Source organism: Galeopterus variegatus, unplaced genomic scaffold (assembly GCF_000696425.1).
Source record: "Galeopterus variegatus unplaced genomic scaffold, G_variegatus-3.0.2 Scaffold10028, whole genome shotgun sequence".
In the NCBI taxonomy this organism is placed as follows: Eukaryota; Metazoa; Chordata; class Mammalia; order Dermoptera; family Cynocephalidae; genus Galeopterus; species Galeopterus variegatus.
In genome coordinates this window covers 1-15,822 of record NW_007736139.1, presented here as the reverse complement: position 1 = coordinate 15,822, position 15,822 = coordinate 1, and the positions used below count along the sequence as shown (strand labels likewise).

Below are 15,822 nucleotides of genomic sequence, written 5' to 3'. Positions count from 1 at the left end.
TTTATTTTCAAAGAAGAATATTTTTTAAACATGTAAGCATGCTAGTTACATGGTCTTCTTCCTTTTCAACTAATTACTCTTACACCACTTGCCCATGTTGTTACAATTTTTTATAGATGTGTTTTTAGTAATTGAATGATATTCTGTTAAGTGGTATACCAAAATTTATTTAATAATGTTTTTATTATTGGATGCTGAAGTTGTTTCCAATTTTGGAATAGCACTACTATTTGGAAATAAATAGCGTGACTATACGTAATTTTTCCTTTGCTCTTTCCACCCTTCCCCGATATTTAAGACTATTTCCTTATGATAAATTTCTGTAGGTGGATTATTTTCTATAAGTACTTTTAGGCTTTTGATATATATCATTACATAAAAAAGGTCTATTTCCTGAACCAGACTTTTATGGTTTATATATTTATATTTATATATTACGTAGCACATATATTATATACATTATGCATCATATATTACTTGTGATATATAAATAATATTTATATATTAAATATATTTATGTTTCATATACTTATGTAAACATATAGTAAAATAAATATGTATTTTTCTTGATTTTCCATTAATCATAATTTTTAAAAACTGGAATATCATCTTTAGATTATTTTCTAGATCACTGATTTTTATACTTTGAGCCCTATGGTTGCTCACCTTCAAACCCTTCTCTGCTCTTCAGACAGTGTGATTTGATGCATATGATTACATATTGATATTCTAAGTAGGATTTCCTTCTGAAAGGGTTCTACTGTTGAGAAAAAGTGTGCATCCTGTTAAGGACTACACCACCAGCTTGCAAGGACATCTCTCCTTTGGGGGGCTTTGAACTCTAAAGTCAGAGAGGAGTATATTACTGTGCAATATTTTGATCAGTTTCAGACATTAGACCAGCACTGCTGTGCTTTCAATTTTAAACCTTTGGGGGGCTTTGAACTCTAAAGTCAGAGAGGAGTATATTACTGTGCAATATTTTGATCAGCTTCAGACATTAGACCAGCACTGCTGTGCTTTCAATTTTAAACCTGATTTGCAGTGTCATTGTTAGGTTATTACTTTCCTAAGTCTTTTTCTGTGGCTATGCTGACTCATTAGTATGTGGGATGGCAGCTAAAACATTTAATAATTGGTAGGAATTTGGCATCCACAAAATCCATCAGAATGGACACTGGCATCAGGGCTAGGACTGTCACTGAGCCGCTGCTTTAGCTGGGCATTCATCTTTTAGTTACTGAATTATGAGAAGATCCAGAGATTCCTGGAGGAATGGTGCAGGAGGTGGAGTCGGTGTAAGGTAGAGGCTAGACTCAAGGCAGCATCCATTTACCAAACTAAATGAGAAAAAGCAAAAACAAAAACTCTTCCTTACTCTTACACTTCTGACACCAAATATGTGGGTTTTCCACACCAAGAAATTCTTTAATTCTATGTAGCTATCAACTGAGTGTCCTACAATTCAATTCAATTCTGATACTATCTACCTGGAATTACCATCATATCCCACAAGTTAAGGGCTCAGTCCCACAAAACTGTCCTACTTCAGATGCCAGTTACTAGTGGGAGCCCAGGTTACCCACAACTTCTGTCCAAATTGGATACAAATTGGAGGTTCCCATGTCTCCCTCGGGTTCAGTAATTTGCCAGAACAGCTTGCACAACTCAGGGGAACAGTTTACTTACTATTACCAGTTCATTACAAAGGATATTTTTAAAGGATAGTTTTTGAAGGATCTAGATGAATAGTCAGATGAAGAGATAATATCAGGTGAGGTGCAGAAGGGTCCTGAGCAAAAGAGCTTCAGTCCTCATGGAGACAGAACTCCTTTGGTTAGGGTTTTTATAAAGGCCTCATTATGTTAGCATGATTGATTAAATCATTGACCATTGGTGATTAACTCAACCTCTAGCCCCTCTACCTTCCCCAGAGGTCAGGGGGGTGGAGCTGAAAGTTCCAACCCTCTAACCACATGGTTGATTCTCCTCGCAACCAGACCACCTTCTCCCATTCTTAGGAGCTTTCCAAAAGTCACCTCACTAACATAAACTCAGGTGTGGTTGAAAGGGGCTTGTTATGAATAACACCTTTATTGCTCCTGAGCTGTTTCAGGAGCTGGGGACAAAAACCATATATTATTACAAAAGATGCTCCTATTGTTCTTGTCACTTAGAAAGCTACCTGGATTTTAGCAGCTCTGGTCAGAAACCAGAGATGAAAACCAAAAATATATTTCTTATTATATCACAATATTACCCAACCAGTATGTATTTCAGTATTTAGCAACCAATACTGCAGTCTTGGTGCCAGCTGCTGGGTAGAGAGACTCTGTTTGGATGATCATCCTGCACTTCTACTCAAGCAGATTCTGTGGACCATTCTGGGCAAACTACAAAGGTTCCTGAAAAACTGAACCCAGGTCTTTGTCAGCTATACTTTCTGATCGTGGGGTTGCCAAATACTGTATGGAACATGTCGTTTAACTGAAATTCACATTTAACTGGGTGTCCTGTATTTCACTGACTAAATCTGGCAACCCTAGGTATCACTTCTGGGTCAACATCCAAATTTATCAAATGTGTGAACTGCCCTAGGGTAGCATTAATATATGATAAAATCTGCCACCCCAGAGTGCCCATTTAGCGCATGGACATTAAGAAGCTAGCCGTCAAGTGCAGTTTCTTATGTTCTACCAAACTAGTAGCTAACATTAGCCATGCTCCCCAGGTTCCAGTGCACTTGGAATCAGATTTGTCAAAGGCAAGTGAACGCGGTCAGAGACTAGAGAGCCACTAGGACCTAACTACTTATAACAAGTGTGGTTTCCTGAAGATTCCATTTGAGAGGAATGCTCACCATGAGGTGGTTTGTAAAGTTGTCTGTAAGCAAGGGACGTGGGTGGAGAGACAAGTCACAAAAAGAGGCGTGTCCTGAGATTAAAAACAAAGATATGAAAAGCAGAAAAGGCAAACAGTCGCTAGGATTGCTGGTTGCAGGAATCTCTGGAAGTAGGATTTTTGCATGCCAGCTTTTAAAATACAAACTTTGAACTCTTCTTGGTGATTCTGGTTTCCAAGGATCATCACAGTCTCCTTCTTACCAGTGAGGCTCTGAATGTTCCTTACTGAATTGGCATAGCTGGCTGGGGAAGGCACAGCATCAGGTTCCAATTAATTGCATGTTATGAACCGAAGGATGTAATTACCAAGTCCACACCCAACCTTGAGGGTCTAAACCAGTAACAAGAACTTCCATGTACTGATCACTTCCTAAATGCCAGTCACCATCCTTTAAGGTATTATTATACCTATTGTGCAAATAAGGAGAGAGACATAGTAAGGGCCGGGGCAGGATTCAAACCCAAGTATGAGTCTAGGCCAAGTTTTTAAACATTAAACCTCTCTACCTCTCCACTACTTTGGATGCTTTTTTGTTTTGTTTTGTTTTTAATTTAAGAACAGAAGACATTGATTTAATGGATATAGGTTAGCTCCCATAATCAGTGAGGATTGAGAGAACCAGGCTCAGAATTAGATAACTAGAACTACAACCAAAATTTACTCTGCAGAACTCATCCAGTAAAGATTCTGCAACTACTTACATGGAACACTAGATGCCCCAGCATGCACCAGTTACCCTGGGTCTTTGAAATGAATGCTGAAACACTGATGGGAACATGAGCAGATTTCAGTCCTCCAACCTTCCTTCACTCCTAAATGGCAAACTCCACAGCATAAATTAGATTCAACATCAATGAATGCACAGATTGCTCTCTGATATAGTGTCTTTGCATTACATGGAAAGGGCCACATTTTTAAATTTTTTTTCATGGAAGCCAGTGAGAGCCTACCACTTAAAGCTAAAGGCTGCGGGATTGACTTACCCAAGTTATGAATGCACAGATTGCTCTCTGATATAGTGTCTTTGCATTACATGGAAAGGGCCACATTTTAAAATTTTTTTTCATGGAAGCCAGTGAGAGCCTACCACTTAAAGCTAAAGGCTGCGGGATTGACTTACCCAAGTCATTAGGAGATTCTTGACAATGAGGTTTGCACTTGCAAGTAAAATGAATTCGGAAATATCAAAAGTAGCTTGTTTCCTGAAGGAATGTGATTATTTGTGTGTGTGTGAGTACATAAGTGAGTGTGTGTGTTTGTGTGAAAGAGGGAGAGAGAGACAGAGCATGTGTCTGTTGGTGGTATGATAAATGATCAAGAAATCATTAAGGTGAAAGAACAGTTAGAAATGATGAATTATAGGTAGCTGGCTAATTAGCTTAGCTGGTTAGAGTGTGATGCTGATATCACCAAGGTCCAGGGTTTGATCCCTGTACCAACCAGCTGCCAAAAAAAAAAAAAAAAAAGGGAAGAATTATTGATCGATTTGGAAAATCTTTTTTTTTTTTACCAAACTCTTCACCACTTTAATGACAGACTAGTTGAAGAAAAGTAATCTGCTTTGATTCCTAATTCACATGAAATTCTCAAATTAGTTCCAATTTCAAAATTGGTGTGGAGGGTCATTACCACATTTAAATAGAAATACTCTTTTCTGCTAACCACAAAGTTCAGTTCTCAGGCCATTTCTCTTCCTACTTATATTGTAAGATAATAACAAATCTGATAACATCTCAGATTTCTTTATAAAACAAAACGAATCATAAGCTTGGCTTAATCATTGAACCACCTTAATGATTAATGGAACTGTGAAATTCACTTTTCTTTGATCTTGATAAAACCCATTGTCCTTATTTCCTATTTGCCTATTCTGACATGAAATATAATAGTTGTTAATACAAAATTTATACTGTTGAGTGCGTACACAGGGAAAACTTTGTATTATACTTTCAAAGCCTGAGAGAATACAGAATAGAACTGAGTTTTATTAAAAAAGAATGAGAAATTTGTCCAGGAATTGTATTTTAGTAAATTGGAATATTGCTGCTGAAGTATTTTATTCAGTTTCTCTAAAATTCACAATGTTGTTTTTTGCCCCCTTGAATGAGATCTATTTTTTCTGACTTTCTTTTCTGTCTCAAAAATTATAGTTCTGTCTGCATTCAATGGACTTATACTGCTATGAGCCTCACATGGTCTCTTTAAACCTTGTTCTCCTATATGTATCATTTATGTTCCAGGTGTGTCTTTCAGAAGAGTTTTCTTCTCTCTCCAGGATGAAGGTGGGAATTTGGTTAAAATTACAATACTATGTGACCCATTTAGAATTTGCAATGCAGTAGCCTTTGCATAGAGAATGTTTGAGAATACTCCTGTGTTAACATAAAGTTCTGGTTTTTATGGCCTAGTTATTTTCCTATTGCCTTTTGGTTTTTACTTATTTTAATTAAGCTATTCTGATTTATTTGTATCATTATTTCTAAATTGTGTTAAAAACTGCAGCTACTAAATAAATGTCTTGTATATGAATGTCATAAACTCCCTCCCCAGCTCTAGAAAGTATGTGACCCTGATTCTAGGAGCTGTTACAACATTTCTTCAGAATATTTCATAATACTTTTTAAAATGTTGAAAATGCTGGTAGAGCTATATATACTTGTTTTTTTAAATCTCCAATTAAAATGATGCACCAAATGGAGGAAATAATGAACACATTTCAAAATTGTGGCATAATACTTTTTAAAATGTTGAAAATGCTGGTAGAGCTATATATACTTGTTTTTTTAAATCGCCAATTAAAATGATGCACCAAATGGAGAAAATAATGAACACATTTCGAAATTGTGCAGATGTGATTCCTCCCCACCACCCATTGATTCTTGCAACCATACACGCCCATGATAATGATGGCCATCATTACTGAGCATCCATGGTGAATCAAACAGGAATATTAGCATATTTCATTCTTGAACAATCCTACGAGTTAAGTATTATTTTTCCCATTTTACACATGTAGACGCTGCCTGAGAGAAGTTAAAGAGCTTGCCTAAAGTGACACAGCTAGTGTGTTTGTGACTAGTAAGTAATATCTCATGTTGAACCCAAATACATCCCACTTCAGAGTTGTAGCTCTTGCCCTTCCTCTGCTTTTTCTCTGACCTCTCTTTAATTTTGCTTAAGAATAGGATCATAGCTGTGGCAACACCTGACTTATTTTCTCCTTTGTAATTTTAACGCATTAACATTTACTTCATTTTTTCGCTTAAAATGACTAAATTAATCTTGAGGGTTAAGTTCAAGGAATCATTACTAATTTGGGATTCATAATCTTTGCAACCTTTCTAACTCTCTGCAAATTTCTTCTAACTTCAGTAGCCCACTTGGTTCTGGTAACTAAGTGATCTATTTTGTGTCCCTTCCTATGTTTCCGTAGGAAAGACAACTGTTATAAAATATCATAGTTTTTGACTTATTGTAATGAAAAGAACAAACATTTAGAATCAGATGGATCCAGTTCAAATCCTGGCTTTGCCATTCATTAGTTATGCAATCTTAGAATTGACATAATTTCTTTGAACCTCAGTATGAACATCTATAGCAATGTACAATACAGTAGCCACTAGCCACATGTGGCTATTAAAATTAATTAAAATTAAAAACTTAGTTCTTCAGTCACACTAGCCATGTTTTAAGTGCTTGGAGGCCACCTGTGACTAGAATCGATGGTATTGGATGGCACAGAAATAGAACATTTCCTTTACTGCAGAAACTTGCACTGGACAGCACTAATCTGTAAAATGGGGTTAATGATACCCCCTCATAGAGTTACGGGGAGGATTAAGGTACAAGAAAACTTGCATGAAGAACCTAGTACAGTGCCCACTTGAGAAAACAGTGACATCCTAAAAATGCTGGTTTTCTCCTCTTCTACCTTCATGCATGCTCTTCTCATCCACCCTTTAAATTTAAAAATACATTAAAGTGATACCTGGATCTTTGGAATTTGGACTAATATTTCCAAGATAACTTTTACTTAAAAAAAAAAAAATTAAGGAAGGATGGGTTGGCTGGTTAGCTCAGTTGGCTAGAGTGCAGTTTTGTGGCACCAAGGTTCAGGGTTCAAATCCCCTTATTGACCAGCTGCCAGGAAAAAAAAAAATTAAGGAAGGAAAATAGAAAGAAACCTAGTTATAGCAGTAACTAAGAGCAGTCTAGTTTTATGACTTGGGAGCAAGGGCAGTATAGGCAGTGATAGGCATACATAGTCTATTACATTTCAGATCTTTACATAACATTTCTCAGGAGCATGTTATGTACAATGAAATGCTTTCTCCACCAACTCCATCCCTCTGTTCTCATTATCCATGTGGGACCCCAATATTATTCTCTTCATTTTTCAAAACCTCAAAACCCTTCAGAAACATGTCCCAGGAAATTCTGTACCTTAAAGATTGCTCCCCACCCCCAACTCACACCCCCAGCTTTACAAGTTGACTCACAGCCTTTGCCTTTCCCTTCTACGTGATTTTATTTTGTCATCAACATTGAATCCACTTCCACTGACATTAAGCCCCTTACTGGTAATGTAATAATTATTTCAAACTTAGTTTTCATATTTGTATGAGTAAGGAAATTTTAAATGAAGCAGCATCTTTGAAGTCTAATGAATTGACCTAAAAATGAAAAAACCAAATGGTCAGTGCTCTGCTGTGGAGGACCTGGGCTCTCTTCAGGCCAGGCATTGTCTGGGAATAGTCCTTCCCCAAAGGGAGGGGAATCACAGTACTAAGGAACTACACTCTCCGTATCATTGCGTGCTTCAGTAGACTCTTGAGAAAAGGATGAAAGGAAACCTGAAATGTATGGATTATTTCTTTCTGAAATGATTGAGTTAAAAATCATCATCAAGCTCAGGAAACAATAAAAAACAGGGTAAACTTTGTCACCTTCTGCAGTGGCCACACAAGAAAACTTTAAACTAATTACTCTCTTCAAGTGATACAGATGGAAAAAAACCAATCCAGAAAGTATTGGCCCTGAAAGTCCCAAAGGTATGCCTTGAAAGAGTTGTCTCTGGAGCTTGATTCACTAGTGGTGCAGATGGGGCCGTGGTGTGGGGAGGCGTATGGTATTTAGTTCCTCCTCTGCCCAAGTGCGAATACTGGAGGAAGCAGGGAGGAGCGTCTTCCTGCTTGGACTGTCAGGTCATCAGTAAATACTTGTATCATATCAACAAGGCTAAAACAAATTCTGTTAGATGCTGGTTGATGTCCCTAAGAAAGCTGTTACTTCCTTGTGAAAACATATCATACCCATATAGTACTTACTTACTGTGTGCTCAGCATTGATGAGAGTGTCAAACACATTTTAGTATTTAATCCTTATAGCAATCCATGAAGTGGGTAGTGTCCTTATTCACAGTTTCCAGGTGAGCAAGTTATAAGAACTTGCCCAAGGTCAGAAATCTTGTAGGAGCGGAGCACGGTGTGAGCCCAGGACCGAGGGCCATGTTCTTAACTCTGCACATTGCCCTTGTTCCTTGATCATTGAAAGATCACTTACCCACTGCTGTCTTCCCTTTCTTCCACTTTCACAACTTGCCCCAGCCTCTCCTCTTCTCAGCATCCAGCCCATTATCACAGAAGCTTTGATACTACCCCATGGAACCAGTCTTAGAAATATTTTACACTGAGACTGCTCCATGGAAAAAGGCCTTAATCACTGGGACGGGTCTTTGCAGTAGGCAGGTGCAGCCTGTTTCTTTTTAATCAATTAGCAAAAGCAGTTGCCAGCTTTTGATAGGCTGATGCAGAAGGGCTGTTATAAATGTTGTAGCAACTGGTAGGGGAACACCACACGGTGAAGGCAGGGAAAGTGCTACAAAACGAAGGAGAAGGCTGAGGAGGTATCTGGCTTTGTCTTTCATTTGTCCTCATGATATTCCCGTGACTTAGGTAGAAGCAAGGTGTTGTCTCCATTTCTATGTGGAAAATGATCATAAGCAGGTGCTGAGGAGGAAGAGGGTAAGATCACATGGCATGTCAGGAGAGAGATGTGTTGTAGGGTGAGCAGCAGGTAGGACCCTTAATTTCCCATCTGGATGCTGTACTAGACAAGTATGAGCTGGTAACCAGTTATTTAGCATCTCTTGACTTCAAATGTCTTTATCATTAGAACAAAAAGTCCAGGCTAGATGATTTCTCATCTTTCTAAGGTCCCATTCAGACTCCCAACAACTTGATTCTACCCTAATTCTTCCATGTTCTTATGCTCCTTTTATATGATACCCCATTCATTCAAAAGACTTTTTTTTAGTACTTCTGATGTCATAATTTTTTCAGCTTTCTCCTTCTGTACCCGACTTCATTTGGTGAGTTAATCACATCCTGAACCAAAACACCCCGTCTTCACTCCTTACCCTCCCCATATCTTTCTTCATAGCTTACTTTTTCCAGTCCATAGTTCTAAACGTTTTTCTTCCACAGAAAGTTTTTCTACTCTTATTTACCCTTACTAATTTTAACTCCACTTTCTGCTTGTTTCAAGAAATCTTCACATGAACCTATTTGAACTAATTCAGGAAGCTGGAAGCAATTAGTCATTACAGTCAGGCCCAGCATGTGAAATAAATTGGATAAGGAGAAAAATGACAATTAAGTAGCCTAACACAGTGAAATGTAATCTCATCTGCTTTACTTTTACCTTGCCTTTCTGGGGTTTTATGAGAGTGTAGGAGTAAATTATCTAAACTGAATGATGTGGGGGAGGGGCTATGAAAAGTAAGGGGGCCTAAGGAAGTTTTCTTTTAGGCTGTGTTCAACTTTTGCAAGATGACTTTTTAAAAATCTGTTTTTAATGCTGATTTCTCTGTTATGAAAGTTGTGGAGTTCGGCTCTACTGCCCCCAGGAGGTGATGGATGTCCTTTTGTTGTAATTGTTCCAGGCTTATCTCGCCTTGTTGGACTGATATTCTTACTGCCCAGAGGTACATTTGGCTCCAGCTGAGAGGATGGTGAGACGGGAGAAACATGGAGAATCCACTGGTAGTAAATTCTTTGCACAAATACTGTGTTCAGACTTTAAGTAGCTAGGTACTGATTATTTATAACACATAGTTATAAAGACCATCATGTGGGTCAAATGCTACCTAATTACTTATCGTGAGTGTTTTGACGTAGTTGTCTGAGGGTGGGTCATCTTTATCTAGCTTTTTGCACAAATGGCTATTAGAGAGTTTAAATATCTTGAGGTTAGAACAAAAGAGAATCAGCTGAGGTTGTAGTAGGCTGTAAATGACGAACATCTTGGCTTCCACTGGTTTTGTGTGGTAGGTGCTTATTAACTATCACAGAACAAGATACCAAGATAAACAACATCCAAGAGAAGTGATCATTCCCCACCCTAAAAATGATAAAGCTCCAAATAGATTCATTTTTCAAGACCAACCAACTTAGATCAAATTGGTAGGTTGCTTATTTGAACATTTTCAATTCCCTGAGTGACCAGAAATAGTGACATTTGTTATGGTCACGAGAACTCGTGGCCTAGAAGTGGCAGGGCTCCAAGGAGCTCTTTGCATTATCATGCTGCTCTTTGTTACCTTTGTATTTACATGGTCACTGCTTGCTTTCATTCAAAATTGTTTTAGGTCCAGCTGTTGCTATGCAGACTGAGTCTGGGGTGTAAAGACCTTGGTTACAGTCTATGAACAAAGAGTCACTCTTTCTCGGCTGATTTCCCCTGGTAAACTACACATTTCATGAAGATGGAGGGTTGGAGAATCTTCATTTTTATTTTCTCAGAGCCTCGTATGTAGCTGGTGCTCACTGACAATGTTGGATGAGTAAGTCTTTGTAATAGGAGTCGTGCTTCATAAATAAAGAAAGATAGTACAAGGAAGGTAGAAAACCTCCAGATGTTTTTGAGCCCACAGGATTCTGTGTCTTGCCTATGTGATCGGTAGACAGGCCAGCTAGATGTTACTGGAATTTTTGCTTGATCTCCCCCCGCCACCCCCCAAGAAGTACCACTAGATTTTTTCCTCAACTTACAGCAAGAAAAGAGAATGGTCATTCTCAGTATAAGTGTGAAGTTTGTCTTCTATGTCACCTCAGAGGGTAAAGTACATTTCACATCCTAGTGAGAGACCACCAGCAAACGGAGCTGAAACATCGTTATACTTCAAGACTCAGCTGTGTATAATGTGCTATTAGGGCAGAAGGTAGAGCTCTGGGTTTTAGAAGAGTGGTTAAGAATGTGGATTCTGGAGCCTGGCTGCCTGGATTCGAGCTCTAGTTCTATCATTCACTGGCTCTGTGATCCTGGGCAAGCTTTTTAATCTTTCTGAGCCTGTTTCCTAGCAGGAAAAAGAGAATAATAATACCAACCTCATATCTGTATGAGTTATCTGTATCAACTGAGTTTATATGCGTGGATCACCTAAAACAGTGCTTGGCACATAGCAGACACTCAAATGTTAGATATTATCTCCCACTTATTAGTTGTATAACTGTGGTCAGTTGCCTTCTTTCAGCTGTGGTTGCTTAACATTTAAAATGAGCCTAAACACACAAAAAAGAAAAAACTCAAAAAGACAAAATAAAATAAGCATAATATAATACCTTATCTACCTAGAGCCACGGGACTGCAATTAAATATCTCCTGGGATCAGACTTGCCCTCACTTTCCATGAAATTGTGTTGGCATCTGAGATATTGAGAGGATGCTGAAACTTTATACTCCTGTTGGTGTAGAGAGGCTAACAGCCCCTTTCAGCTTCTGTCTCATTTTGCCCAAAATGTTGAGGGGCCTGGAAGCTGATTCTGGAGATCAATAATTAGTTATGTCTAAGAAAATGGAGGCTTCTCACTTAAAAACAAACAACAAAAAAGAACTCCAAATGTGTGCTGTGTTTCCTACCCTCAGCCTTGTGCTGGATTGTCTGTGTAGCTCTTTAGACTGATCTTATGATTTGGTGTGATGATTCTTTCCACAATCTCGAAGAAGCAGAAGTCTTTTATCAATGGACACTTCCTCTAGACAGGAAGTTTTGAGGCTTAAATGACACCATTGAATTTTTCTGCACTGTTCTGGTGGCTTTTTGATGAGGTGTGACTCAGTTAAAAATCACAAAATATGCGAAGATCAGGAGTAAACAGGCAAGTATCCATTTGGACACCATATCAAATCAGGGTTTAGAAAGTGCTCTTTTAACGTTCCCATAGGGGTTGGTGGGATATAATGACATATACCCTTTTTATTTTGTGAGGGTTCCTTTTGAACACATTGCTATGAATGTATTATTACAATCAGAATTTGTCACTGTTAATACTAATGAGTCTTGTTTTTTTTTTTTTTTTTTTTTTTTTAAAGATGACCGGTAAGGGGATCTCAACCCTTGACTTGGTGTTGTCAGCACCACGCTCAACCAGTGAGCTAACCGGCCATCCCTATATGGGATCCGAACCCGTGGCCTTGGTGTTACCAGCACCGCACTCTACCGAGTGAGCCACAGGCCGGCCAATGAGTCTTGTTTTTAATACTGGGGAGTACAGCTGAAGTTATGAACGTGTGACCCACAGCCAATCCTTGCTGCGGGTAAAGCAAGACTGTCATTTTGCTTGTGACTTCAGCTTCCATTTTGCAGAAGAAATTGCTATTTGTGTTTAACACTTGGCCGCAATCTTCTTGTACCTTGGCTCAGAGAGCAGGTGACTACTGTTAAACCAGTTTGCCTCTCCTCTTGATCCAGCACAGTGCCCTGGCTATCCCAGGTGCCCAATCTATGCCTGCTGATTGGATCAGATTTGAGAAACACTGAGACCTTCGGGTATGACAGGAAGCTGTCCCAAGAGGCAGCTAGGAAACAGAGCTGCAATTTCCCCCCATCCGTAGTTGCCAGGTTCCCAACAGGTAATAGGAGTGGTGGGAATTACACTGAGCTGAGGTTTGGTGGTGGTTTTGTCTGTCCTGTTTTTGTGTTAGGCAAATTGGGTCTGTGATAGAGACCAGATTGATAGAGACCTTTTAGATGTCTTGCCCTTTGAGGAAATGTGGATCCTTTGGGGATCTTTGAATTGCTTTGCTTAAAAAGGCAGGTTGTGTGTTACACTGTCATGCCAGGTTTTGTTTAATAATGGTTGGAACACCCACGTGGAGAGGGGTGCCCTGCTGCTGCTAGGATTCCTAAGGAAGCCAGGAAGTCCACTGCTGCTGAGCAGAAAGAAGTCTGAGGTTGGTACAGGAGTGCAGAGGGTAATCATTCCTGCTGGGCCGGGCTGTTTACTCTGCCACCCTATGGCTGGTGGATGCTGGGCGTGGTGGGCGTGCTTGCCTAAGTACCTGTTTGAACACCGGGACAGCCAGGGCAGAGCTAAAACAGCAGTAATCTGAAACCAGTCCTGTTGGTTTTCCTCCTCTGACCCCAGCAGCTAAAATCTGCATTCCAGATGAAACCTGCAGGGAAGCGGAAGAAAGCACTAAAAAAAAAAAAAAAGAAAGAAAGAAAGAAAAAAAAAGCTTCAAGGGCAGTAAATTAACTGTTTTCAGAGTTCTGCACATTTTGAGATGATGTATTTCTTTCTTTGTTTCTTTGATTTGGGCTTTGTAAGTGACTGTTGATCTAGGTGAACTGCTGTTTTGTTTGGCCTGGACAGCCCAGGCCTCTGATTGTAATCCAGATGGAAAAGAGGGCTCCCGTAGAAGTATTAAAGTCCTTTTCTGCTGATTCACTTCTGAATCCCTTGGGCGGCTCCGGGCGGTAGTTAAGGGCTACCAGGATCAGCTCGCTGGCTCAGCACTTTCAGGAACTTCAACTTGCTCACCAATGAGGAAGTTGGATGCCACCAGGAGAACCGCCGGCACTGGGGCGGAGCTCATCGTGAAGCCCTGGGCTGGGATTACCCGACAGGCTGACTTTCCCTAGGACAAAAAGCCTTTTGTCAACGGGAATAAATACGGAAGTTTCAGAAGAGCAGCCTCCCCGGGGTGCGCGTGTGGTAAGGTGCTCAGCCTCGGAGGCTCCACAGTTGCCCTGGGCACCATCATCGCGCAAACCGGAAGGAGGGCATAGTGACCTCAAAGAGACCCAGTGTGTTTGCTGAGCGGCTGAGAGCCTGGCGCCCGAGTCCTGCGGCTCTCTGTCCTGTAAATTAAGAGCAGATGGAGTGGATAAACTGAGAGAGCAGGGGAAGGTAACACAAGGCAGAGCCTCTACCAGGGGCAGTGCTGAGACATGGAGGATGTTGGTAACACTCTGAATGGCAGTGATGTCTCCGAACCAGAAAAACCCGAAGTCGGATTTGAAATGGCTCAGTCCATCCTAAGTAAGTTCTCTATGAAATCCCTGTTTGGATTTACGAATAAACTGGAATCTGTGAAGCCTGAAAAGGAAGATGCTGTGCTGAAAGTATTCTGTAATTTGGAGGTGGATTCCACACCTCAGCAGGATGATCCCAGCAATGATTCCGATCAGCAGGAGGTAGAGGCTCAGGTTCCACATAATCTTGGAAATGATGGGAAGCCTGCGGGGGTGGAGACAGAATCAGAGGAAAGTCAGAGACAAGCAGAAGCAAGGACTTCTCTCTCTGGTCAAGAGGTTCTTCCTCTCACTACTGTGAGTGTGACCAGAGACAATGTCATTTGGGTTCGTGGGACCCTTGTGCACACCACCAGTGATTCGGACTCTGATGATGGTGGCCAGGAGCCAGAGGAGGGGAGCAATGCCAATGACCCAGAGTCCCCCAGGATTGTTGTATCTGAGCCATCTCAGGAGCCTGAAGAAAAACCGGGAGGTTCTAGGGAAAATATTGCTACTGGGGAAATGGACATTGCAGAGGTCTGTGCAGAAGATCCTCAAAGGACTCCACCTGAGATAAGTAGCAGACGGGAACCTGGTGATGGTGGCTTTCAGGCAGAGCACAGCCCCAGCCAGGGCCAAGCCAGAGAAGAAGGGTCCGGAGTCCTACCTGCAGTAACAGACCAGAATTTGAGTGTTGGTGTCGCCGAGAGTGCGTATCCTAAAAGAGAAGTCCCTGGAGAGAAGTCATTCCAGCTTCCAGCTTTTTTTAGTGGACTTCGTGTGCTGAAGAAGGGGACTATGGCTGAGGGAGGGGAGACTATCACTGAAATTAAACCAAAGGATGGGGACCTGGCTCTGCTCAAATTGACCCAGCCTGTTCAGAAGTCCCTTGGGCAGGCAGGGCCACAGACAGTGAAGAGTGGGGAGAAAGCAACTGGTCTGAAGGCCACTCCCACTCTCCTGGAGCAGCTCTCTCAGCTGCTCAATATTGACATGCCCAAAACCGACCTGAAGGCAGCGGACCCTGAATCGTCCAGGGGAGAAGAGATGGGCTGCATTGCTGACCAGGAGAGCCAGAGCGGCCCCAGAGAAGCCCGCGCCCAGGGCGGCGAGGTCAAGCCGAAGCCGCCCGAGACTGCCCTGGAGGCCTTCAAAGCCTTATTCGTCCGTCCCCCCAAAAAGGGGACCACAGCTGACACCTCTGAGCTAGAGGCCATCAAGCGCAAGATGAGACATGAGAAGGAGTCACTAAGAGCTGTGTTTGAACGGTCCAAGTCAAGGCCAGCTGGTGGTCCCTCAGATTCCAAAAGTGTATGTAGTATTGGTATTTGCATTTTTGTCGTAAAATGTGCTGCTGCTGTATTTCTTTTCAGGTTTCCTTTAGAAGTGAATCCTAGTTATCTATTGTTAGTGACTTTTAGGTGAAAAATAATTATAATGAAATTAAATCGTCCTTGTAAGGAGTATGGAATTTTACAGAAGTGCTTTTCATTCTTATATTTTTCTGGAATATTATAAGAGGGATATATATATATATATACATATATATAAAAAGATATGTGCAGGTAGGAAAAGGAAACTGTCACACTGAGTTTACACATTAATAGTGAATGTACATA

The 15,822-nt window shown here is 40.7% G+C and overlaps 1 protein-coding gene across 1 annotated transcript; it reads left to right on the top strand.

The window, feature by feature from the left end:
* Nucleotides 1-14,137: 14,137 nt before the first annotated feature.
* On the top strand, nt 14,138-15,514 carry LOC103609739 (formin-like; the record flags this gene model as incomplete). Its single annotated transcript, XM_008594026.1, has 1 exon — nt 14,138-15,514. A coding segment is annotated over exon 1 (1,377 nt), but the record flags the coding sequence as incomplete, so codon positions are not given.
* Between the last annotated feature and the right edge of the window lie 308 nt (nt 15,515-15,822).